At 31.2% G+C, this 27,554-nt stretch overlaps 7 protein-coding genes across 7 annotated transcripts; 1 reads left to right on the forward strand and 6 right to left on the reverse strand.

The window, feature by feature from the left end:
• Positions 1–582: 582 nt before the first annotated feature.
• Positions 583–1,907, reverse strand: AK88_03354 (uncharacterized protein; the record flags this gene model as incomplete). The annotated part of the gene is made up of 3 exons (XM_012480971.1): positions 583–719; positions 941–1,504; positions 1,751–1,907. The coding sequence occupies 3 exons, from the start codon at positions 1,905–1,907 to the stop codon at positions 583–585; spliced, it is 858 nt and encodes a 285-aa protein (XP_012336394.1).
• Positions 1,908–3,511: 1,604 nt separating this feature from the next.
• AK88_03355 (uncharacterized protein) lies at positions 3,512–3,778 on the reverse strand (the record flags this gene model as incomplete). The annotated part of the gene is made up of 1 exon (XM_012480972.1): positions 3,512–3,778. The coding sequence occupies one exon, from the start codon at positions 3,776–3,778 to the stop codon at positions 3,512–3,514; it is 267 nt and encodes an 88-aa protein (XP_012336395.1).
• Positions 3,779–4,822: 1,044 nt separating this feature from the next.
• AK88_03356 (uncharacterized protein) lies at positions 4,823–8,625 on the forward strand (the record flags this gene model as incomplete). Its single annotated transcript, XM_012480973.1, has 5 exons — positions 4,823–5,030; positions 5,258–5,777; positions 5,971–6,097; positions 7,601–8,109; positions 8,295–8,625. 5 exons carry the CDS (start codon positions 4,823–4,825, stop codon positions 8,623–8,625), a joined length of 1,695 nt encoding a protein of 564 aa, XP_012336396.1.
• A 526-nt stretch (positions 8,626–9,151) lies between these two features.
• Positions 9,152–11,578, reverse strand: AK88_03357 (uncharacterized protein; the record flags this gene model as incomplete). The annotated part of the gene is made up of 1 exon (XM_012480974.1): positions 9,152–11,578. The coding sequence occupies one exon, from the start codon at positions 11,576–11,578 to the stop codon at positions 9,152–9,154; it is 2,427 nt and encodes an 808-aa protein (XP_012336397.1).
• A 3,011-nt stretch (positions 11,579–14,589) lies between these two features.
• On the reverse strand, positions 14,590–20,803 carry AK88_03358 (uncharacterized protein; the record flags this gene model as incomplete). The annotated part of the gene is made up of 4 exons (XM_012480975.1): positions 14,590–14,660; positions 14,838–14,910; positions 15,205–15,244; positions 20,604–20,803. The coding sequence occupies 4 exons, from the start codon at positions 20,801–20,803 to the stop codon at positions 14,590–14,592; spliced, it is 384 nt and encodes a 127-aa protein (XP_012336398.1).
• A 381-nt stretch (positions 20,804–21,184) lies between these two features.
• AK88_03359 (uncharacterized protein) lies at positions 21,185–22,351 on the reverse strand (the record flags this gene model as incomplete). The annotated part of the gene is made up of 1 exon (XM_012480976.1): positions 21,185–22,351. The coding sequence occupies one exon, from the start codon at positions 22,349–22,351 to the stop codon at positions 21,185–21,187; it is 1,167 nt and encodes a 388-aa protein (XP_012336399.1).
• A 1,813-nt stretch (positions 22,352–24,164) lies between these two features.
• AK88_03360 (uncharacterized protein) lies at positions 24,165–26,261 on the reverse strand (the record flags this gene model as incomplete). The annotated part of the gene is made up of 1 exon (XM_012480977.1): positions 24,165–26,261. One exon carries the CDS (start codon positions 26,259–26,261, stop codon positions 24,165–24,167), a length of 2,097 nt encoding a protein of 698 aa, XP_012336400.1.
• Between the last annotated feature and the right edge of the window lie 1,293 nt (positions 26,262–27,554).

Below are 27,554 nucleotides of genomic sequence, written 5' to 3' on the forward strand. Positions count from 1 at the left end.
AATACTCTGCCACATTAAAGTGTTAATTAAAAAATGGACGCAATTAAAAATATGCATGCGCTCATTGTATTCTAATTCGAGGTAAAAAGGGGAGGGAAAAGGAAAGCGTGGGGACCAAACATTTAGGGAAAATGCACATGTAGGAAACAGTGCTTAACAACTCGGGGACGCAAAAAAAAAAAATTAATAAATAAATTAATAAATACGGACCACGTGTCTGTCACAATAAGAGCAACGGGCAAATATGCATCAAGTGGTAATTACGCCATTTGTACAGACACGTACAGTTCGACATGGGGGCGAACTTCGTGCACATGTACGAGTGTGTACCCATGTCCTGCATGCGCACATAAACACACACACACACACACACGAATAGAGAGGGAGAGGTACGAAAGTGTTGCGATGCATGCAGAACTTTGCACATTGGTTGACACCCCGAATGACGCGTCCTAAATGTACGCTGGATTTGGTTTCTTCAAAATGCAAGGAACACCATGTTCCATGAGTCCAGTCCCCGTGCGGTTCACATGGGGGCGCACCTCCCCCGAATGCTCAACGGAATGCTCGACCCCAATATAGCTATAGCCTCATCTCCCTATACTTGTACTTTATGATCGTCTGGAATAGCAACAGCAGGGCGATAAATGTTATGGGGATGTAAAACGTCTGCTTCACATCAATGGAGGACAACATGCTGATGGTCTGGCCCACGGAAACTGCAAAAAAAAAAAAAAAAAAAAAATGGATAGCGGAACGTTATGAGCATACGGGAGAATCCGATTCATACGGACATAGAGGCAAACCAAACCGATGTTCCCAACGTGGCACAAAGACACGCACGCGTATGTGGCCGAGCGAGGGATAGATAAACCCCAAGAAGGGTCACCTATGTACGGGCAACGCATGCATAGAGACAATTTCGCACGTGTGCACTTACCCAGGATAATGGTGTTGGGCATGAGCCCTATGTACGTGGCCAACGAAAAGGGGATCGCAGGAAGGGAGAGAGACGCTACCAAAATGTTTATCAACGCATTGGGAAATACAGGAGTTAACCTTAAAATGGCAATGTAGAAAAACAAATCAAATTTACTCTTAACTCTTTTCTTTATCTGCTCATCAAATTTGGTAAGTGGCTTCCTAAAAAAATATTCTATTACTGTACGTCCATAATTCTTAAAAATAAGATATGTCACTAGGGGAGAAATTGTGGAAAGTAGGGAACAATAAAATATGGAGAACGCATAATTGTAAAACGCCCCAATTAATATAGTTATGATAGTACCCGTTCCTGTCATCCACCATAAAAATAACGGGAAGGCTTGGTAAAAAATATATATTAATGACAGCAATATGAGCAATATAAGACCATGTTCATTTTTGTAGGAAATTAAAGAGTCATATAGAATTTTAATTTTCCCTTTGTTGTTCAATGTTATGAGATCTTTAAAATTTTTTGGAATGAGCGTTTTTATTTTTTGCTTGCTTTCTATGTTTAGGCCTGCATGGACAGAGGGGGGCGGTTTGGAACAAAAAAAAAAAACAAAAAAAAAGAGCACTGTGTGAGGGGTTTGAGCTCAAGTGTTATTTCTTATAATGGTTACATTTCTGAACACTTGGAGGTGTATGCTCTTCTTGGAGCTCGACGCTCCGGGGATGCGCTTTGACACACATGCGTGCGTGTCTACACATGTGTGCACATCGCTTAACGCCGTGATGGTGAAACCCTTCCCATCATTTGACTCACCCGGAATGAGATAAATGTATGTCGTAATCACCACAACGAAGGATACGAATATTAGGGAGAGGTAAACGAGGTGTAACTTCAACTCTCTGCTTTTTAATTTTGGGATGAATAATATATCAGTTTCGTTTGTCACATTTTGTGTTTCTTTTTTTTTCATCTTTACGACTTGCATGGTCTAGTTAAAATTGCCTGCACGTTCATGTGATAATGTAGGTGTGTAGCGATGCCCATGGGCAGCGTGGAAGCAACAGAGCACTACATATATGCACGTGTACGCATATTATATACTCACGCCGCTCATACATGTGTGTACGAATATATAATCGCGTCCGCTGGTATGCGCACTTCCGCAAATGTTCGCAAACTTGTGTGAATTCCTACCTGTGTGCCCCCTCCCCCTTTTCGCTTGGACTTTCTACGCGGTTCTTCTTTTCTTTTCTCTTCCTTCTATGGACATTCATGTACACTTGCGCGACGCTGCTTTGTCTCATAAAACAATCACGTAAATCTTTAAATGAAACTAGCAAGCGAATATACAGTTAAATAATTCGCTTAGTTGCTTTTTTATAAGGAATTTTCAATTTTTATCAACTTGTATACAAGAGAGCATCTTTTTTTTTTTTTTTTTGCATATCAATATGCATGCAATGTTGCTTCGCCTAGTTAGCATATATGCGAATATGCTGTATATTGGGGAGTAATTTTTTTTTTTTTTTTTTTTTTTTTTTGCGCAAAAAATTTTTTTTTTATGCATTTCCAAAGCGTTGTGAGGTTACCAATAAACCTGTATGCTGCTGGCGCGCGTGTATATATATTGGCCTGTCTTTTCCCATTTATATTTTTGTTTTCTCCCCCAACGCATGTCAACTCGTTTATGCGACTATGTGTAGCTAGAAGAATTTGCATTTATTACGCTCATACGTACATTATGCTATATGTATGTTTGTGTGTGTTTTTTTAAGCGATAAAGGGGTACTGCGACGTTTATAATTACTTCCCAAGTGGGTGCCTTTCGCATGGTTAGGTCTTTTTTCCCTTCCAAAAAAATGGAACGTGTTGCACAATAGGATTGATGTCCTGCACCAACCGCGTCCCCCACAGTTGCAGATTAACATTATTAAAATTGAGAACGTTTTATTATTGTTATTTTTTTATGTTTTAATTTTGGCTGTTTATCACATATAAGTAGATATATTTTTCAAAGGGTAAAAAAACAAATTATTCACAAAGGAAGTGAAAAGCAATTTTGCCATGTGACAACGCTCCCAATGCGCTTACACACTTAAGAAAACGTCTGTACATATGTAAACATGCATTTATTTATAAACACAATGATTGGCATTTTCTTTTCAAATGTGCCATTTCCCATTTGAGCGTAATGCAAAATGGACTTGATAACAAAAAAAAATGTGTACACCTTTCAAAAAAGACCCACGTTGTATAGCAGCCGAAAATGTGTAAATTGCGCATTACAGATATGTACAAATGGACACGTCAAATTGTTCCCTCTTCTCTATGCGCGACGTTGTAAAATAATTGTACTGAACATTTCCCCATTTGTGAATATAGACTCCCCTTTTTCTTTCATAACGGTACCTGCATTACACACACGTTCTTGTTTAAAGAAAACCTCCGCTTCGCAAAAACATCTCATTCGCGTGTATCACCCATCGGGCACCAGTTCTCCACGCATACGACTGTATGTGTACATATACACAACGCATGCGGGTGCCTTAAAATGAAAAACTTGCAATTTCCGGTTCACCCACTCTTTTCTTCCGAATCATCCCTCATGAAATAATCAAAGAGAGAAAATATTTTATTAAAAATGTAGTAATAATTTGTCCCTATGCAAATGCCTATTACTAGGCCTATGACTAGTCCGGTCGAAAACCCCCAAATGGATTTTGTTGCTTCCTTTTCTATTTCATCCAATTCCTTTGAAGCAAAGTAGTGGCTCAAGGACGCTCCGCCCAGGAATAACGCTGGTAGGTAAAATGCATTTCTCCTCAGGTATCGTTTAGGCATATTTTTATTTTTTTTTATTTCTTCCAAAGTGGACGGGAGATGTTCGTCTTCGTGCAGGCAAACGCGGTGTGCACGTGAAGCATAAGCAACATGTACATGTACAAATCTGTGTGTGCTCTTTTTCTCCGTTAGCTTGTGCAATCTTAACACACTCAGTAGTCGTCCTCTACAATCATGCTTCAAACGTATATCACGGTAAAACAAGATGGCTGTACTTCAAATTCATAATTTGGGAAGGTATCGTAAACACTTGCCCATGTATTTACGGGCACGCCTTTCTCCTCATAATACGCGTAAAAAGAAAACATTATTTTACCTTTATACATTTACATATACTTCATGTGTATGTAATGCACATGTGCATTATTTTCGTGATCATTTAAAAAGGTTTAACTTTAAGGAGAAAATGTGAATGCAAAAAAAATTGTCCTTCCAAAGGAAAACGTTTTTGTTTTTTTTTTTTCTCATTTGTAAAAATGCAAACTAATGTGTATATTTGTGTGGCGCACATTTTTCAATTTATCATTCGAGAATTTACAATCATTTAAAATTTTACATAATTGGGAGCAATTTGCACCAGAAATGTAAATTACGAAAAAGAGGGATGAACCGAAAACATGTGCCATGTAGCAAAATAATGCTGACGTGTTTGTGCTAGTGGGCTTATGTGTATACTTGCGCTTTTACTACCTTTTTATTGTGCCTCTTTGCTTCTTTTTTTTTTCCCAATATGCAATCCCTTTGTTCTATTTTTTGCTATACCAAAATGTACGTAAATGAGTAGGCACAAATGCATAAAGTACGCAAATATGTAAATACCCAAATACTCGTTTGTGTAACGTTACAAATGGCAAAGTGAGAGGCCACAAAGTACCGGCAAAATGAAATAGTTCGAACAAACATAAAAACTGGGGTATTGAGGGCTTTCTTTCTTTTTCCCCCCTTTTTTATGAAAGAGAGGAAACATGTTTTTCCACGAACAAGGCAGATAATGACACACCGCATAATTTACGAATTTAACTCCTTTTTGTATTCTCCGAAAAAATGATAAGAACATGTATTATGCGCAGTCATCCGATTGGTAAAGTCACTAAGAGAAACATCTATACAAGAAACAACGAGCAGATATCACACAGGAACATTTCCAACTTAGTGTTATGTAAAGCACAACTACATCAGCAGTCACCATTTGGACATACATTTCTCAGTCAAAAAAAATTCTTCGGGGTAAAAAGAGTTGTTCAAAAAAGAAGTAAGCCTAATTTGAATGTAGCTTGAAAAATAATATGTCTGCATATTACGAAGTGTGTAACCGTTGTGACAAACGTGTGTTTAACTTGTACGCCTTAAACGTTTCAGTTCAAACAGAAAAGAAAATGCAAAGTTTAACAGCCGTGTGTTTTGATGTGCATATCTGTCTACGCATCATGCAAGTATGTACATGTGTGTGTCACTTCTCTTTCACCCCAAACTTTTCAGAGTACATGCTAAAATTAATACAGCCACACCAGGAAAAGTTTGACGCGGAAAAATACAAAACCTTTTTGGAAAAGGAAAACCTACGTGAAAAAATTGACATAAACAACATCAACATCGACAATGAAAAGGAAGTTGAATTATATGAAAATTACTTACTAAATTATAAATATAACAAAAGAGAGGTTGAAAAGAATGCACCCCTTCCGTTGTCTCTGTTGTCATCTTCCTTCATAAGAAGAACCATTTACTCTAACAGGGAACACGTTTTAAAGAATTTAAAAAACATTAACTGGAAAAAGTATTGTTGCAATGTAAAAGGTGTGAGGTGGCATGCTAGTGGAGCATGGCGCGTCTACTTCTGTAAAAGAAATTACCAGCATAATTTTTTTGTCAAGTGTGATTGCTATTTTCGAGTAAGTATTTACGGTTTCGAAAAAAGCAAAGAACTCGCAGTTCGGTACAGGAAAAGGTTGGAGTATGAGTACATATTGCTCATGAAGCGCTGGAAGGAAATCGAAATGTAATAAAAAAAAAAAACGAAAACGAAAATATGATGAAAGAGCAAAACAGCAGTAATATTATTATAGCTGATTAAACCTTGAGCTAGCCAATTTTGTGCAATTTTTTTTTTTTTTTTTTTTTGAACGTTCATGTAAATATGTGTAAATATCCTACATGTTCATAATTTTTTTCAAATTTGTTCACTTATTCAGGGAAAATGCTAAAAAAAGAAAAATGATAAAAGAATTCAAAAAGAATAACCAGAACTTTGATCAGGAAGAATATAGTGAACAAAATGACGACGAGGGGTACTACAAAGAAAATTCAAAACGCCAAGACGTAAACTATTAAGTGTGCACACGCCAAGTACTTGGTGGAACTTGAAAGATAATGTGCAAATAAATTATTATGACAAAACGGTGTAAATTTCATTTATCACTAAATTGGCTTTTAACTTTATTTGTGTGCTTTCCGTATGTGCTAATTCGAGTGGTCATATTGTGTTAACCTGGTTGTTAACCATGGACATGTATTTCTTCTTCTTAGACACTTTGATAAACATTATTTGTTTTTTTTTTTTTTAATTATACATTTTTTAATTCATTTCATAAATTCATTAAATTAAATTAACCTTTGCATAATAGCTGAATTAATCTACATATAGTTTGCCTCCTCTTTGGAGCACTTTAAGGTGTAATTTAAACTCCAAAAGGTTTAAATGGTCTTTTTTTTTTTTTTTTTCCACATAAGCAAAAACAGTTATATATAGATACAATGAAGTTCACAAAATATAAAATAGTAGAGTTTTTATTCCCTTCCTGTCATCCCCTAAATGAAGCTTCTGCAAAAGGTTTATGCAACAAAACATTGTCAAAAGGAATTTGGAGCACACATGCATGTTTACACTTTGTTCTTTTTTTCCCTTTCCGCCCCTGTAAAATTGCCCCTTTAATGTTATCAACAAATTGTAAAAAAATAAGAAAATCATTTTAGCATTTTTGAAAATGTTGTAAATGAATACAGCAAAAAAGGTCATGCATTACTGTTTTGCACATTTGTTGTTTATACTTCAGTATCATTATTTTTATTTATTTTTTTTTGAAAAAGGGCACGTTTAATTTCACGCACTTAAAAAAATACCGAACAAGAATACGTAGGATGAGAAACGGCTCTACGTTGATAAACCGTCAATTAAAAACATTGGTTTAATGAAAAGAAACTGTAACGAGATGAAAATAAAAACAAAACCCGACGAGCGTGTAAAAATATAATTCCAACTTTTGCTCTACGTTATTTTATCTGTGTAAAATAATTAAATTGTGCTTTTTTTCTTTTTTTTTTTGGGCAAACTTTTTCTTAATTCCAGGACCAGAAACATTACTCCATTTAACAATTTAAGCCTTTTATATTTTTCTTAACTTTGATACACCGCACATTTTTTTTTTTTTTGGTACCTTCGAACGCGAATACTTGCAAGCCGTATGTGAACATGTACGTGTTTATGTAAAAGCAGGTATTTCCCCCCAAAAAAAAAGAATATGTAACTTTACATTGGAAACTTACCCTTTTGCAAAAAGAACAAAAGAAGGATACGTTACTTTACACCAGATATACTTCACCAAGGGGAATTTACCCTTTTGAATTAAGTTCCCCCTCTAATGTTATGTTCACTATACTTTATAAATTATGGTAAACATAGAAAGAGAGATGACAAAAGAGCGCTACAAGGGTTAGCCTTTCTGAGCCATGTTTGCGTCCCTCCCCCGTGTGGTCCTTTTTTAATTTTCACCTGACAACACACCAATAATATTATCACGTTCTCCCCCCCCCCCCCCCTCTCAGTTGCGGCTAAACAATGCAAGACTTTTTTTCAAAAGTAAAATTCGGTTAAGTGGCGGCAAGCAGCATCCCAAATGGGTTGTAAAGGACAAAGAAAAGTATAACATATACACATATGATAATTCCTATTATGGAGAAAACTTCAGATATAACAATTTTATCTTACATTTAAGATCATACAAGTACTACATTGACTACATAGTAGAGAACGTTTACAGATCTGTTAAGAATTGTGGAAAATGTTTCTTTAATCCTCTGAAAAATATTATATTAAAACACAACCCAGATGTTCGTTACCAGTTAGTAGCCCTTATGGCTTTTTTCGGAACCACGTCAGTCATAACATGCTACCACAATGGCATCTACCAAAACATTATTGATGTAACAAATATGTTAGAGTTAGGAGTAGTAGATGACATGAAGGACAACCGGTTTTTCGACACACAGAGCGAAATGCAGAACAAAAATATTGATGATTATAGTAAGGACCATGAAAGATTGACCGACTTGTGGTAGGTTTCCTTTGCACTACATTTCCGTGTGTGTGGCTTCCTGTGTGGCCTCGTGTTGCCATGCGTGTATGCCATGGTGCATCCCTCGTGTGAATAAATTTTTCCCCTTGCACGCCACTAAAAATGATGTGCAATTTTTGCGCAAATGTATACCCATGTTTTACCCCTCTTGCCTCCATGATTAGGGAAAGGGCACTGAAGGACGCGACAAACAAAAACAGCTTTGATCAACTGTGCAGCTACTTGGCCATAGAGGATGGTGAGCCCATAGTAAACTTTAAGCCCAAGCATATCTGGAGATATAACATGATTCCCTATGGCGAAAATAACCCAGACACGAAGACGTTTGAAATCCCGGCACACGAGAAGCCCTTTAGATCCTTTGCATTAAACTTTACATATAATAATCTGTCAGGAAATTGGGGAGATTACATTGACAGAAGAGACAACAAGGGATCTTTGCTAAGACCTTCAAGGTACATGTTCACGGATGTAATAATACCCGCGACAAAATAATTTTACAAACAATTGAGTTGCGAAGTCGCGTGCGTTTACGCGAGTGTACATGCAGTGTGTGTACAACGGGGCATGCGTGCGCTACATATATATGGAGCACACTGCATATATATAACGCACACATGAAACGTACATTGCACATGTGTGTACACGTGTACGCCCTTTTTTTAATAAATAGAAAAAATTATTAATTTGAAAAGGATATAAAAAAAAAAAAAATTATGTGCGAAATGAATTTGCTTTAATTCGTTCATTTAGCGAAAATTAAAAAAAACGCAATTAAAAAAAAAAAATCGAGTTAAATTAACCACGATATGTACACGGTTAAAAAGTTGAATGGGGGTACGAATAAGATTACTATAAAAATCAATTCGGGGGGGTGGTGCACTCATGCTTGTCATGCACGGTGCGTGCCCTACCCTAGGCATACACATATATACATGCATATATATATATATTACATATACGTACGCATGTGCATGCGTAAATACAAGCGCAATGGGCCTCCGGTCAACCCGGGCGCCACCTACGGAACGTAGTTGTTCGCACTGTAGAAGTTCCCATTTGGATATACGCCGTCCATAGGGACTGCCCCGGGGTACAATGGATTAAAACCATTTTGCGGAGGCATTTCATTAAAAGGGGGGTAGTTCATCATGTATGGAGCATTCGGTGGAACTTGCTGCGCATACATGTTAAAATTACCTTGTTCGTTATTCTGCATAAAATTATTTTGGGGATTCATATTCTCTGGCAATTTATTATTATTTCCGTTGAATGCCATCATTTCCATGGGAAAGGGCGGGGGAACAGGGACAGCCACAGGGACGGGCATAGGAGGCATGTTGCCGCTTTCGTAATTCATATTATTGCACATATTTTGCATAGGGTTGTTAATAAACGGATCTGGTGCATTATTAAAATTCATATTTTTGTTTGGATAGTAAAAATACGGATTGTTATTTAAATCTGGCTGGTTGTGATAACTATAATTCATGTTAAATTTATAGGGGTTATTGTCGAAATTTTCCTGTGCACCTAGATGTATTTTTGCCTTTTTACTTTCGTTTGTATTTATATCGTCTAATTTTCTTTTACAATCTAGGTTCATTGAATTTAAGACAGACTTCAGAACGTCGTCAAAATTTTTATTTTTAATTAATAGATATTTTGAAATTCCTCTATGAACCCACGGTAGTTTGTAATAACTATCATCATTGATATTTGCCGCTTGGTCATATATATAGTTATTATCATTTACACTTTCGAAGTCCACTGGAAATTTGCTATTCATCACGTGGTCAATAAAGCCACATGGGTTTTCATAAAAATTTGTATAACGTAACCTTAAGCTATTTTTCTGTTTAATTTTACATAAGATGTTTATAATATCCTCATCCAAGTTGTCTATTTCGCTTTGTATTCCATTTAACTTTTCAAATATAGATATTGTTGGTGAATTTAAATTTGCTTCTGTTTTATCACTGTCCTTTCGCGATAAAGAGCCTTCTTTACCTGACCGTTTTTCCTTTCCCCCTTTTTCTTCACACACATTTGTTTCGCCCTCCTCTTCGACGTTTTCAGCATGGGAATTTTCCTCCTCTGATGAATCTCGATTTTGTTCGCCGCTGCTCTTGGCCTCAATGACTTCGTCCCCTTGGTCCACTTTTTCATCAAACTCGTCTCCTTCCTTGTCTTCTTTGGAACTCTTCATATTTTCAACATTACATTTGCTCATTTTATCGCTGCTTCCATCCTTTGTTTCATTCATTTTCAAAAATTGTAACAAATTACTGAGGTGATGTGAATCCAGAACAAATTTTTGAAGTTTGCCATCTTCGAAAGCTATGAAGGGTTCAAAAATGTCCACTACGATATCGTAGATACTCTCCGATTCATCTTGATTCTCTAGATCAACCACGTGCTCTAGAACTATTGGCTTTTGTATGGACACATGTTTCTGCAGAATTCTCGGGAGTTCACAAAATTCGTATTCATCTACCTCTAACACGTCTCTTAACACTTCATCCGTTTTCATAATCCCATTGGAATCAATTAATTCCTTTTCTAGGCTATATTCACAAATACGCTTTATAACTTCCGGCATGGTTTCTTCAGGGGATTGCATAAAATTTTTTAATTGAGGCGAAAGTTCGAAAAATGGTATTTTTTGGTCTAAAAATAGAAATATTTTAATTGTCTCCTTTTTTTTTTCATTCACTATACGACTAAATGTTAGCTTATCACAATCGTAATAATTTTTATTATTCTTATCATATATAATGGTTTCTTTATCCCTCATAACCATGATGGTTGAAAAGAAGGAAGTAAATTTCATAACAGTGGTGTTACAATAATCTATCTGCTCATTCCTGTCAGATATATCACCAATGTCTGTGACTGAACATTTGCTGTCCGCATCCTTACTTCTTTCCTTATTCTCGTCTACTAAATGACTCAAATCGTTATCATCATTTTTACTTGTGCTGGCTGGGACGACTGTATGATCGCCAGGGGAATCAGCATCATTATCGTTATCATTTTCATCGGCATTTAAAATATAACCATGAATGTTAAATGTAAAAGACGAGGGAGAAGCATACTTGTAAATATTTTCCGAATCTGCTATTTCAATATTCGCTGGATAATTCATGTCTTTGTCGCCATCATTGAAAACAGTGTAGATGTGAACCCTTAACCTGCGTCTTACTTTTTCTGTCTTTAAGGTTGATGAAAATGCTTCATTAATGTAATAGTTGCTCATGTCAATACATCTGTTTATCTCCCCTTCATACTTCACCAACGTTTCAATTAAATTGTAGTTTTTTTCGTCTATCTCTTTAACTGTCCTGGTAAGGACTGTGTTATACAAATTCTTCATAACATCCTCCTTCTCATAGTAGTTACTGTCAGCAAACAAGCAATTCGAATTTACACGATCTATAGGCTCCATGTATTCAGTCCAATTGTGAGAAGCCGTTCCAACAGTAGTTTATACACAGGTGCGTAACATACAAAAGCTCCAAACCAATTTTCGTAAATCCTTTCGTTATCTTTGTGTTCGGTTAATAACATGCAAAATGATGCTAACAGGTGAGTTATCATTCATTGAAGTTTTGTAATTTAAAAGTTAAAATTAAAAAGTTGAAAAAAATAAAACTACCTCTTTTAAAAAAAAAAGGAGGGTGTAAGGAAAAAAACGCTTGCATTCATTTTTGTACTAACTTATAACTTTAAACCTTTAAAAAACACAAAAAAAAAAAAAGGTCCACTTAACAAATTCCATAATATATACTTCTTAATGGTAACAAATAATGAAAAAAATATATTATCCTCATAATTTTACTTTTTACATACAAACAAAAACAAAAGAACATAAATACCTGTACTTGAATGTAAAATCACATAGAAAAAATGCTCATTAAATTAAACGTTAATGTAAAAATTTAATGTTATTTACATAATACATTCATATGCCATTTTACAATCCAAGTGTTGACCATTTTTAAGAAGGAAAAGAAAACCCCCCAAAAAAATTGTAAAATATATTGTGCTATTCTGAAAAGGAAAAAAAAATAAAACCAAAGCGCAGATAAAGGAAACGTGCATAAAAAAAAATAAACTTATAAAAAAAGAAATGGTAAAAAAAAAAAGGGAGTGGCGCCTAGCCCCAAAATTATATCTAAAACCATAACATCCAAAAAAAAAAAATAATGAATAATTTTTTTGGGAATGATGCTCTCACCAAATTGGGACCCAAAACACCCTTTTTAAAAAGCAGTATCAATTATATCAGCACAACTCGAAAAATGAAAATAATTGTCCAGGAAATAATCCCATCCATGGGCAAAAAAATTCTGAACAATGACTCAAAAAATTTACAATTATGCATCACATGAAAAAATGCATATACATGCATCACGGGAACAATCCCATATTATGCATTCTTTAAAAATAATAGAACGAATTTGAATTTTCAAACAAAAAATAAAATAAAATAACATGGAAAATAAGATTTTGTTTTCATTCGTGAAAAACTTATGTTTAAGTTTGCAAAAAAAAAAAAGTAAAAAGTAACATTTAAAAAAATTCCCCCTTACGTATGGTATACCCGTACTTGAAGCATGTGTAAAATAGAAGCATTGAATAACAATACAATGTTAAAGGATTTACTTTACGAAACACAAGTGAGGTATACGTGAATTCTTACCTCTTAAACGTAGTAGCAAAGTAGAACAAGGTTAACCAAAATGTTTTCATTCAAATAGGTATATTCACAAACTCACCTAACAAGTGAGCAATAAGCACACACATGGGGAAATCTCATTAAGAATAAATCAAAAAGACCAAAGTCAACATGCCGTGAGTGTGGCATTTCGTGCCGCACCCGTATTGCATTCCATATTTCATATTCATTTCATTCTGATTGTAGGTAATTTGGTACTGTTTTAGCCATCCCTTTTTTTACATTGAATAAATTATTATGCATGTACACTTATATAAACGGTCTTACCCCTCTCGTTAGTATGAGAAACAATTTTACTTGTGTGCTAAAAAAATATACATACACTTTTGCTTTATTCATTGAAAGGCCTCTTTTTCTGACGTAACGCGCCGAATTAAAAAAATAAACTAACGTTGCATCTATAGTTAATTCTACCAATTACAATGAACTGCATTACATTTTCCTTATGCTCAAGGGTAAATTAACGCGCCTATGAAACATGGACAACATGTGATTAGAGAAAAAAACAAATAATCATAATCCGCTTTAAATTGCATTGACATTTTACCCCAATGAAGTAGTTATTAAATGTTTGTCATACGTGCTGCTTGTCTTGAAAATGGCTCCATATACGTATTACATTGACTATGAGCAAAATAGGTGTGTTAATCTTTTTTTGGAAAATTAAAATGCATTTAAAACGACGAACACTCCAGATGCGATGCATTTTCCCCACAATTAAAACTGCATTGCTTTTTTATTCCAACAGATGCATATGGCTTTATTTATGCTTGTCTACTTCCATTTTCGTATTCCCTAAATGTTTATTTATATGAAATATTATTTTGCCTGAACCCATTTAAAGGACGAAAAATTATTGTAGGTATTATTATTTGAGAGAAAATTCCTTTTGTTCCGGTTTACTCCTTTTAAAGGTTTCATACATAAACACACGATGGGAAGAGTTAAAAACACGCTCAACATGTTGTACTATCGATTACTAAGTTCAGAAAGTAATGCGTCTGCAGAATGAGCTTTTATCCTATTACTTATTTATACATACAAACTGATTTTGTGTCCATTAAATTGACTTGCTGAGCACCACAAACCAACATAAACACGTAAAGTTTACAGCAAAGTTTTCACTTAACGGTGAAATTAAAATAAAAATGGAGGTTCTACCGAATGCTTTGCAAACGGGCCTTACATAATAAGTAAGAATAAACCTTAAAACCTAATCAATGTAACGGTACTATCTCTTTTATTCAATAAAAATGCAACAATTTTCACGATTTAGAAAAAATGAACATGCTTCATTAGCGAATTTTAATAAATGAACTTGTTTTATAAATTTTTTTTTCATAAGTATATGATGGTTTAACATTTAAGAATACATGTTCTGTGCAGAAATATTTGCAAAGTCAGCTGTTAATTATAATAACATTTTTTAGCATTTTTCTTCCTTTTTTAATATGATGACAACAGTGTGCTTGTCTTTTAAACAGTTCTTATTAGTTTAAATTTCACTTGGTATATTATTACAATGTTGAATAGTATTACGCCTTATATGTACGATGTCTTGTTGTGCTTACTTTTATAATATTAGGACTTGTGATTGCAAATATAAAAATTAGGAATAACACATGTCCCTTATACTAAACAATATAACATAAGCAAGTTACACCGTGTAAGCTTTCTTTCATCTCCTTATATTAATAGGAACCATACGCATTTGACACCTAAAAATCTTTTATAATAATCTTAAAATAACATATTCTTCCATGCATATTCACTTTGTTATGGTAGAAAACTTAAGGGGGACCTTTAGAAATAACAATTACTTGAGTTGCCCAAAAGTGTCAATTAACTTTTCAACTTGTAAAAATAAAGAAAAATATTATTCCAATACATTTTTTTGCGTAAATGAACCAAAAAAGGTTTAAGAATTAGTGCAAAATGTAGTAAGCACAATAATGATATAACAGACCTAACTTCCTCTGGGACAGCAAGAAACGCAAAATAGTAAAAGATTTGTATTTATTCATAAAGTATTTCGTCTTCTTAAAGAATTCATAGAATGGGTAAAAAGTTATAATACATACTCAATTTTAAGTGGATCGTCCAGAGACATGGAATGTACACTTATAACTTAATATATATAAATTATTTGTAAAAGCCCAACGTGTCTTTGCGACTCATATAGGAACATTTTATTGAAACAGAGTGAAGCGCGTTCAAAAAATTTATGTCCCCTTCTACTTCTATATATTTTGAAGAACTTTGAATTTACACTAATTTTCTTTTAAGTTAAGCGTAAAATTCTAACTTTTTTATAGTTCTGGTCCTATGTGTACCATATTTTCCTTACAATATTTTTCTGCTTTTCTTTTGGTTCTGTATTAAAAACATTAAGGTATTTTATTTTTTATACATAATTAACATACACATTTACGTAACAATTTTCGGATTGTACAGCATTTCTTAAATCATATGTTGCACAAAGATGGTGTTTTCTGTACATAATTCCTCGGGAGTCATCTAGCGTGTCTTCCATTGTAATGATTGGTTTCCGAATGAGGGTGAAGAACATAAATATTTTCAAAGAAGACATTCACTCACATTAAGCTACTTTTATGTGAAACAATTGTATTATAGAAAACATTTTATAACCACCCTTAGCATAAAAAAAAATAATTGGATGAAAAAAGAACATTCAGTTTTTCTTTACGTGTGTGGACGCAAATTTCTTATTTATGTCCTTTCTTTTATGCATTTAAATAAAAGATGGTCTGTTTTAAAATTTATTCACACAGTTCATGTAAAGCAGTGTTATTTTACATTTTTATTAGGTTGAAAGGGTTCTACATTTTTCCTTCAATTCTATAGACATATAGATAAAGGAATATATTGGATAAACAGTGTAATTTTTGGTTTTCCTTCAGTTCTTAGAATCCAAGAAAAAAGAAATAGAATTTGAAAAGAATATTATATTTTTTTCTTCATATATATATTCATTAAAATAAATGAGACTCTGTATCCTTTCATTAACAAAAGTATACACTTATAATGCAAATTTTTATTGTAGACGTGTATTTTGAGAAATGTTTCTACTGTTGCGTTCAATTAAATTTAAGTCGTTTCTACATAAATTTTGAATTTTTAACTATTGTTGAAAAAAAGGCAACAGGGGTAAAACGTGTCATGGTTCCTTGTTGTTCAATATGGTTGTGTTTTTTCAAAAGAAAAATGTGGCTAATTCATTAAAAAATATGATCTGTAGAAAAACTAAAGAACCAAGGAGCAAAATGCTTCATTTATCTTTATATTTTCGTAATTAAAGAATTTCGAGTTTTAGAGTAGAAAAACATAGCTGAAGTGTGAAAATACCCAATTACAGACAACTCTGAGTTGGTTCCTTTTACACTACAACAGTTTATTTGCCTAAACCGTTCTCAATATATACAGAATTCCCTAAGGATGTATTTAACATTATCATATGTATTGGTATTTGTAAGTCTTTAATAAAAACAAACAGGAAACAAAAAAAAAAATATGACTTTTTAAATTTAACAAGAATTTTGCAAAGAGAAACTCGAGCGTAACGTTAAACATATAGCATAATTTCATTTTATTTTATCTATAGAAAAAGCCGTGAACATAAGCAACACCTTATCATGTTTTTTTTTTTTTTATATATAATAAGTGTGCGTATACTAGAGGGGAAAAAATTGTTTTTATGTTGCACTCACAAACAGTAACCTTCTTCATAATATTATAAAGCTATTTGAAGTAATATTTAGTGTCTAAAAAATTCGTATAAAAATGATTTATGCATATTCACATAATTAACAACATCAAAATCAGCCTTACATATAAAAAAATAGAATAAAAGACTCATGATTTATCATATATATTTCAAGAATTAATAATTTAATTACAACATAATTTATTAAAAATGAATATAATTATATATAATTTACAGTTAATATATATAAGTAGAACAAATTATAGGAAATAAAAAGAAATATTAATTATAAAAAATAAAATTAAATAAAGTAATTATATATTAATTAAATTAAACATATGAATTAATGATTAATATGTGTGCTTAACAAAAGAATTTATTATATTTTAATAACAAATAAATATTTAAATAAATTATTAAATAAATTAAATAATAAATTAATTCAATATTAATTAAATAAATAATAAAAAAATAAACAGTATATAAGTAAATTAATTAAATAATAAAATAAATATACATTCACAAATAGATTATATATTAATTAAATAATGTATTAAAATATATTACATGAATAAGTTATTAAATATATATTAAATAAACAAATTATTTAAATATAATAAATAAAATGTTAATTAATTATAAATATATTAAATAAAGTATTAATTAATTATAAATGTAATAAACAAAATATTAATTAATCATGAATATATTAAATTGTATTAAATAAATTGTAAATAATTCTATGCTATATTAATTTTATTAAATTAATTATGTTTAATATATTAAAATGTTAATAAATTATTAATTAATCGTTAAATATATTGTATAAACTGAATTATTAAAAATATTTATTATAATAATGGTTATTATATATATAAGAGAATTATTTTATATGTAATATATTAAAACATTATAGTATAGTTATATGTTTTAAAATTAACAAATAAAATAATAAATGTAATTATAATTACTTAATATAACAATAAAATAAATTAATTAACATAAATTAATAAAAAAATAATTAAACAATAAATTTAATTAAATAATTGTAAATAAATAATTTAATTATATAATATAGTAAAGACAAATAATAAATAAATTAAAAATAAATAATAATATTATTTAACTATATTAATATATCATATATTATTTATTAATATAAATAATTAATTATTTTAATTAAATTGAATTCTCTATTTAATTATAAACATAATAAATATTAAATAAGAATAAATTGGAAATTGTTTTATAAATTAAATACATATATATAATTTTAATACATTATTAAGTAATTAATATATATATAATACATGAAATAATTTAATTTAAATATAATTAATATATTTACTGTGCTAAAAAAAAATATTTTTTATTTATATTATCTAAATAAATTATATTATTAATTAAATAATTTTATAATATTAAAATACTTTGTATTATTTATCAAGCATAACCAAAATAATATTTTTAAAATAAATAATTATGTGTATTATTTTATTAAAGTGTAAATAATGATTAATATATTGGCTTGCATAACTTAAATATTAAATAAAATAATTAAATGGTGTTATTTAAAAAATAAATTATTATTCATAATTTAAATGATTAACATTGTCTTAAATTATTAACTATTATATATTAAAATAATTAATTTATTTTATTAAATAATTAACATTATTTATTTTATATTACAATATTACTAATATTAAATAATTTGTTTTATAATTAAATTAATTAAGTATATTTATATTTTAATATAATTTAGTTTATATTAAATAAAATAATTAAATATTTATATTAAATAGAAATATTAATTTAGCTTATTTTAAACAATTTGTTATTTTATTTTGTGAATTAATTGCTATATTATAAAATATATTAATTAATTTAAATGTTTTTCAATTTTAATTAATTATATAAATATAATTAATTAAATTAATGGAATTATTTCCTATAATTGAATACATAAAGTATTATTTTAATTAATTTAATTATAACTTATTAATAATTTTATTTAATTAATTATGAAATAATATTTAAATTATAATTAGTAAATATTATAATCAATCATAATAATTAATATAAACAAATTTTATATATTATTATTCTTTAATTTTACGAAATAATTAATTTAACTAATTAATATATTATATATTTTTTATTAATATATAATTTAAGTATTGCTATTTTTCGCATTATAAATATAATTAATTATAATTTATTTGTAAAACTTTTATTACGTTTTATCTTTGTTATTAAATGCATTTCTTTTTATATTATTTGTATTTTTTTAACCCTGTTAACATGCTACAGTTCCTTTAACATAAAACATGAAGCAAAGTTTTGTAATTTCTTTATGAATTAATTGCACAGGCTTCTAAAGCTTCTTATAAATGTTTTTAAATTTATGTGTCCTTAAAATTTGTATTCTTGTGATTAAAGGTAAAAGGTGTAATTCCATCAATTTCTTTGTTATATTATGTTTCCATTATTTATTATTTTTTATTTACTCCTATTATTAGGTGTGTACTTTGGAAAAACCGTCCCTTCACAGTCATATTATTTAAAAAAAAATGGATTATTTTACTATTGAGCTGTTTAATGAATGAGCTACGGAAAAAAGTATACAGTAAATGCTTAATTTAGTATCTTTTAATATGAATAATTCAAAGTAGTTAATTTTGTGTAAAGGTATGAACCACATCTATAAAGGAGTATCTAAACAAATTGAAGTTACAAGTTTTTGAACACTTGTCTGAAATAATTTCTACATTCTATGAATTATTTTTTCTTTAAGGAAAAGAAAAAAGGTGTGCACATGTAACGTTTTACGAAAAGTTCATTTATTACATGAAAAATGTGGAATACTATCTTACGAAGTGCATTGCATGTGCGCTTCTTCGCAAATTCCTCGCCGGTTTTACCATTTGTTTTAAGAAACCCTATATCCATGTTTACCTATGCATTAGGAAAACCCTTAAATATGTATACATGTAATGATGATGACCTCACATGAGTAAAAAGTTGTTTAAACACCTCCTCATAAACAAGTTAGGCTTCATCTGCAGTTTCGTTGCAAATTGTTGTTCTGAAAAAAAACGTAAAGCTCAAATTACGTGCAACATAACCTCTTAGTAATATACAACGTCTTCATACGTTTGCAGTGCTTTGTTTTTCTCATTAATGCATTGCATTATTCGTTTTTACAGATTGAAAAGGCGTTTTAAGATTCATATCAATAAGAACACTTAATTTGAACGAAACAGTTTTAAATGTTTAAAAAACATCACTAATGAATGCTATTTTGGATTAAGCAAACCTAACAATTGTGGTGGATGCATTTTTTAGTTTGTGTACTTGTACACACTTTAATGTAACCTTCCTTATTCTAAAAGACAGTGTTTATATTAAATGATCTGCAAATTCGATACAGTAAATAAAAGACAATTAAAAAAGATAATATATGGCCCAAAGTGTTCACTTTTTCTCATGGATCGTTTAATAGGAGCATAAATTTTGCATTGCTGAATTTATGTAGAAAGTATTGTTAGGTCTAATTTGTGGGTATATAAATATACATATGCAGAAGGAAAAATTTTACTTTGTAATGGGTTATACGAGCTACGTTAGTGGTCATTTTCTCTTGGTTCAACTAGTGCAGAATTACGAGTATGTTATCTTTTTATCAAATGAAAAGCGATATTAAGTATATATAAATACCTGATACAGAACTTGGAACTAACTTATAGAAGTCTAATTAGCAAAAAAGAGGAAAAAATCATTTTATAGTACTTTATTCCATGCAAAACGAAGATTAGAACTTATTATGTTCACCTACTTTATACATATATAAAGTTTTATAGGACACAACATGGTTTAGACGAATAACAGTTTATACGTCTAATTATGTGAAGCACTTGTTGGTATTTCCATAATTTTATACCTCCATTTTGTTTACATGCATTCCTATTATTTATGCAATGCACAATTTGCTCTCCTTTCAATTACCGTTTGTCTTTTACAAAAAAGGTAAATTTTACTAAATTATAGTTAATATAGTTAGCATAGTTAATGTTGTTTTCTATATTTATATAACAGGTTGTACAGCATTGAGAAATACTTAAATTGTAGAATTGGAACATGTAAATGTAAAAAAAATACTTTAAATAAAAGTCTAATAATATATAATCATTTCGTAATTTCAGCATGAGTATAAAGAGTAAAAAAAAAAAAAAGCGGAAAGAAATTCTCGTGAAATTTTAAAATAACTATATGAGGGTTAAAAAGAAACATGGAACTACGTATGCACATATAGTATTAAAGGAACTACAGACATGAAAAAAAAATTGTAGAATAACGCTTTTGTTGGGGTTTATGAATAAATAAACATTTTTGTATTTTTTAAAATATAAAAATATTTATAAATTGTAATAATTTTATAATATATTCCATGATTTAGACCAGCGGTACTTATAAACACTTAGGTAAATATAAAACATAAAGTGCCCCAAGCATGTACATTCGTACGTTAAGAATTTTATTCCCTCCTAACAGCTCGTTTATTCCTTTGTTCTCCTAAAATGAAATAGCTAATGTTTGTCAATATTGTTATTAGAATACGCATTGTTGTCAGTAACGTCAGGGCATAAGTGGTCACAACAGCAATTATTATAAGAAAAATTTAAGTTTGAATCTTTATCATTTGTTTGAGTCCCATATAACTGTACACTTCTTTGCAAACTACGTAATATGTTTTTTGGAATGCATCTATTTATTGTTGTGGCGAAATCTTTAAATTTCCCATTGCTGTCTAATTCATGGTATTTGATTAAGTTATTTAATTGGGGGGTTATTGATATATTTAATTTATTTAAGCATAAGTAAAATTCGTTCTCTGAAATTTTGTTACTAATATAATATTTTATTAAATTTTTCACTGTGTTATTAAAAAAATCGTGTGATATGAATTCTTCTTTCTTCATGTTAAAGTTTTCCTTCCCCCTTAAATAATTTGAAATAAGTTCAACATTCTGAATTACATTGTCAGCATCTGTTACATTTAATCCTTCCCATGCTATTGGGTTTCTATGCATGTCTTGAAAACACTGTTGTTCATTCTCATCAATGTTTAACTTTCTCCATTTTTCGTCCTTTATTTTACTTACAAAGTTGTTTCTATTTTTTCGATTTTTACTATCGTTAATGTATAACGTTTTCATTACATTTGCAAAACTTAATGATCTACTTGGGCCATACAAGTATAGAGACCTTTCAAATTCTGGAGTAATATCAATATTGCCGTTAATTAGCTTGGCCTTGAATTCGTCATCTCTTAATAAGCATTTATCCCACTGGGAGTATAGTTTTCTTATAATTTCGTTTTTTTCTTGGGTATATTTATCAATGTCTTCATACCTATCCTGAATGTCCATAAATTTAGGATTAATGGATTCTTGCACGGATTCAGAATTATTTCTCATCGTTTTGGAAGGGTCATGAATGAGCCATAAGTTTTTATAGTTCACAAAACCGTCTTCAGTTACAATGCAATGTTTCATCAAATAATCTATAATGGAACTACCATACTCAATTTGAAACAAATCCAAGACATCAATAAAGGTATTATACATAATTAGTCCGTTCTTGTTTTTATCTCCTTTCTTTAATTCGCTGCATATTTTTTTCATTAAGAGATCGAAATTGTCACCATACATGTTGCAGCCATGGTTGTTGTTGTTTTCCATTTTTTCGACCATTTTGTGAAATGTAAAATGAAAAGGAAAAAAATAAGGTTATTGCTTAAGTATTGTACGTTCTGATATGGTACATTAAAGAAATTAGACATTCAAGTAATATTATATCTTGTTTAGTACATCATTTCGGTAAAAGTAAACTGCTTGTTTTTTCTTCCTGAATTTTTTTTTTTTTTCTCACGTTCTTTTGCCTTGCATTTTTTTTAGAGAAATATTTTCCTTATATGGCCTATTAAATTACAAAAAATGCGTGCATTTGTATATGCGCTACACATAAGAGAAATACGTGAAACATAGACAATTACAATTTTTATATTTCTGATTTGTGAGGGGAGTACTGGGGCACAGCATATACAGTACCTTTTAAATTAGAAATAATTGAACAAAAAACAAAAAAAAAAAAATGGAACAAAAACAAAAACTAAAAAATAGCTTTCTAAGTTGTAGGAAAAAGTTCTCACGAATATGATATATATTTTTTCAAAAAACACATTTTTGCCATTCTTGAATTATACACATATTACTGTGCAAGCGCGTTTATTTTTCCCACAAGCAGAGAAGGGTGTAGAATTTTCCTTATCACTGCTTTTGCACACTTTAATAAATACGATATGCTGTGTTTATAGGGAAAACTCATAACCTTCTTTATATTGCATTTTATTTCCATTTCACTTCATCGATAGTTTTATTGGTACATAAGACAACAAGTATGTGCACGGATAAGCTACTTTTAGTGCTGAAAAAATTGCTTACAATTGTTTTCAAGTGTAGGGAGTATTTTTACCTATTTTTTTTTTTGATATATGAAAAAAAAAAAAAAAATAAGCAAAAATAATGTACCTCCATAGATGAAAAATTTTGTTTGTTATGAACAAGTCAGGTAAATATGTATTGTACGCACTATAGGGAAATGAGATAAAGCCAAAAAAATGTAAATTTTTTTTTTTTTTTTTTTTTTGTTCAGGTAAAATAGGAATATTAAGTTAAACGCTAGGGAAAATTGCATCATTTGTAGAAATGTGCATTTGTCTGCTTTGGGGCTAATTAGCCAAAAGTGCGAAAAAGAATTCATGCATTTGTGTGACCCCATTTTGTGTAATTAACTTGTCCTGTGTTGTACCTTCGTTTTTAACCAATTTTGTCATCACTCTGTCTGGTCTTTCCACATTTTGCTATTCCCGAAGGATGACCTTTACAAAATTTAAATATAATTTGAACGGAACTGATAAGAATATCATGGGAAGAATTTAAACACCAGCTTGCTTAAGGTTCATTTATTAAATGTGAAAAGGTTAAGCGGAATATTTTCGTATACATAGTACACATTGTGGCGTATGTTTTTTTTATTGCAGACGTTTAAATGCAACAGCTTTATTTCCTTTTGCATTTAAGCACCTTGTGTCAAAGCGTAGTTTTTTTCTTCCTGTGTGCATTAGGAAGGAAAGTTTAAGGTTACTACGAAGCTAAATCTGACAACAACAAAAAAAAACAAAACAAAACAAAGAAAAAATATACACGAATAGGAGAGGAATGGAAATACAAGCAGCAGCACGTATGCAAATGTGCGCACATTGTTGTTCCCAAACGTTCACGTGGTATAAGGAGGGTGTGACATAGTTGTTACATAAAACACGTTTACGGTGAGAAAGAGGCCCACGCAAGGTTTAGTAGCAATAAACAATTTTTACTCTTCCGTTTCGCGAATTTGGATTTGTTAACAACTGCACACACGCATAAATATATATATCTGTGTATGTATGTGCGTATGCATGTGTATATGTATAAAGCACACCTGCGCATGCAGGCTAAGAACGCCCTAATGAACACTTTTGGAAGGTGAGGTATCCAGCGTGGCGCTTTTAGCAGCCTGGTCCGCCTTGGACTCGATGCTGCGTATTACATGCTTTATATTTCTTCTCTCCATGGAATGCAATTTGTGTATAAAATAGCCATTCAAAAAAGAAAACGCAGAAAAAAAGTACAGGAAAACGACATTGGACAGGGTTATATTTTTCAACACATCATTAGATTTTAAGCTTTTAAAACCGGAAATATCTTCTACAATAGCTATATTTAAAAATATTGCAACACAAAGGTCAATAAAGCCATTTAATAAGTAGCCGTGGTAATTGGCATCCAACAGTGAAAAGAAGGTGCAAGATATGGAAACAATTTGAATTAAGTAGACGCTATTGTTACCAAAGAGAAGATACGTTATAAAATAAATTAATTGTAGACCAATAAATCCTATATAAAATTCTCGCATTATTCTTAGCAGCCTCCTAATATTTAAAATATGTTTACTATTTACAACTTTTAGTAACTTCTCTTTACTTTTGCTGACTTGTACAACAGACAATATTTCACTTTGCTTCTTATTTTTAAAATCTTCATATGACATATTTATATTCAATTTTTCATCCATCGAGTATTCAGAATCTGTTGTGGTTATTTCTGATGTTGGGTAATTTTCATTTGATTTTCCGTTTATATATTTTTTTTTCTTGTGTAACAGATGGTTTAGTGAATGGTACGTATTAAATTCGGGTATGTCTTTTAGTGATGTCTGGATTAATCCCTTTGCGTCATACGCGTCATCATCATAGTTACTTGCTATTTGATCTTTTCCCTTTGTGTTGGCTAGCCCACATTTTTCATTTCTCATTTCATCATTCTGTAGTTCTTCTCTTGCATTATCATGTAAGCTTTCAATAGACAAAGAGTTGGACACGTTCAAATAATCACGTTCCTGCTGCGTGAGGTATTCGTTTGCTGACCATTTTGATTCGTTCGTATTGAGCAAGTCTGTAGGCAGCTTTGCATCACGCGCGTACGGCTGTCCATCTAGATCTACACTTGCCCTTACACCTTTTAATTTGCATTTTTGTTCCCTTTTGTATGTACCTCCATTTGTATCCATTCCATGTTCATATTTATCGGATTCTCTGCCTCGTTCTCTACCGCTCACCCTTTTCCCCTTTACCATTCCCTTTATGCTTTGGTTTTCATTGGAGGAATCACCACCATTTTTGCAAAACGTTTTCTCATCGTAGTAAAAATTTGAGTCACTTTCTGGGTCTTCATTTATTGGAAGCTGTTCCAAGTCCTTGTGTGTTTTTTTTTCCTTACTGTGATGACGATGCTGCTTCGGCTGTGCATCCTTATTGCTATATTTCATTTCCCTCAATTTTGTGTCCTTATTTTGGTGGTTTCTTTTTTTGTCCACGTTACTACCTTTAGTTTGGTACGTGGGAATCAAAATAGATGAGGACACCTCTGAGGTGTTATTTGAAAAGTTCGAGTTTGAAAAATTTATATTGCTTTTTCTGTTGTCTGAAATTTTGTTCATATTAAAATAAAAGTTGCCATCATCACTTTCTTTTAACACATCACTTTCGTCTTCAATTGACAATTTTTTTAACGTTTTTGCATAAATATCATATATGGTATGTTTCTCGATTTTATGGTTGGAGTTGTGCCTTTTTATTTTTTCGTTTATTGCATGTTTGATGCTGCTGGAGGATTCCGAGTTGTTATTTTCTTTTTCATGGTACAGAATTAGGGAGGTGATTTGCGGGAAAACGGGCGTGTCGTACAAATTGCTGTCTTGGGCGTTGATTGCGTTCACGTCATTTTGCACTAATTTTTCTTTCCCTTTATTTTTGCTAAGCATCCTTTTGTTCTTTGTGCCTTTGTCTGACTGCGAGTTTAAGGTTACTATGTCATTTTCTACATCGTTGACATTTTTTAGCTTTACTTTACTTTTGGTTTGTTTTCTCGTTTTTGACTTTTCACGATGAAATTCTTTTAACTTAATTTCGTTTAGGACTGTGTTAAAATCGTTGCTGTTGTTTATGTTGACTGAGAAGTCATCGATTTCCGTGTCATTATTTTTGCTTGCGCTTTTCACCATCGTTGCAGTTGTGTGCTGTTCCCAAAAAGAAGGGGAAAGGGGGGGGGGGAAAAAAAATAAAGGCCAAATTATCGACGTAACAAAAAGGAGCGGGGAAGCTGTTAAAGTTTCGTTAATATTACGCAAATACAATTTTTAAAAAATTTAGACAAAAGTGTAAAGGAAAAAAAATTCTCGCTTGTACAAAAGAATACTTTTCCCCTCTTTTTGAATAAATAAATATGGCCGAAATTGCTCTCTTGTTGTTTTTGGTTAAGGAGCAAAATGGGTGAAATTATCGTTTTGGAATATGGGTTATAATTTTTTTTTTTTTTTTTTTTTTTTGGCACGTGTGTACGTGTGCAGAGGGTGGGAAAAATTGTACAAGTACGCATTGCATATGTGTACACATGTGACCATACACACAAATGGCACAGCGATATAACTCCCAACCTCCAAAAAAGAAACCGCGAAAAAATCAGCACAGATTATTTAGCAACACGAGGCAGATCTGAATTAATGCTTTACGCAACAAAGGGGGGAAAATTTCAGTGCCGTTGGAACTTTCATACGGGTGTGTCGCCTTCGCAGAAATGTTTTTTTTAGGGAATACTGTGTGCATACTCGCATATTCACATGCGCATATACATATGCGTGTATATGTGAACGTAATTCATATGCGAACGTTTATTCCGCACAATTTGCAATTTCCGATCTAGGCCTGCTTGCGCAATTTGCGCACATGTTAAACGAAGCAGGGAAACACACACCCCACCAACACAACACCCATGTGTTTTTAAAAAAATTCTCCAATTTGTTTGCTACTGAGCTGGACACGCAAAACAGCCTCTCGCTGTGATTAAGTTTTTTTTTTTTTTACGCGCATGAAAAGAGAAAAAAAATTCCATTGAAGTGACGCACACTGCGGAAGAATATATTCTTATCACTGAGGTGATAAAACAGGAAGCAACTTCACATGGGCTTGGCACACAGCCGTTAACGAACACACATATATACACACTCCCCCCTGTTTGCTCTGCTTTCATTCGCCCAGTTAAGGCTTCGGAACATCCTCCTTTTCCACACGGATGTTCTTTTTCATGTGTCATGCATTAAGCGGCATATAATTTATCGTTTCCTTTTTGTCAAGTTTTGCGCTAAATATACATTTTAACAGTTTATGTTTAAAAAAAAAAAAAAAAAAGAAAAGAAAAGCACAGTGTGTGTAGAGGAGCTAAATGAAAAGGTACAAATTGCTAATCAGCAAATACGCAACTGTGCAAGAATTAAAGGGGTGGGAAAAAAAAAAAAGTT

The sequence above is a fragment of the Plasmodium fragile genome (assembly GCF_000956335.1).
Source record: "Plasmodium fragile strain nilgiri unplaced genomic scaffold supercont1.38, whole genome shotgun sequence".
Taxonomy (NCBI): Eukaryota; Apicomplexa; class Aconoidasida; order Haemosporida; family Plasmodiidae; genus Plasmodium; species Plasmodium fragile.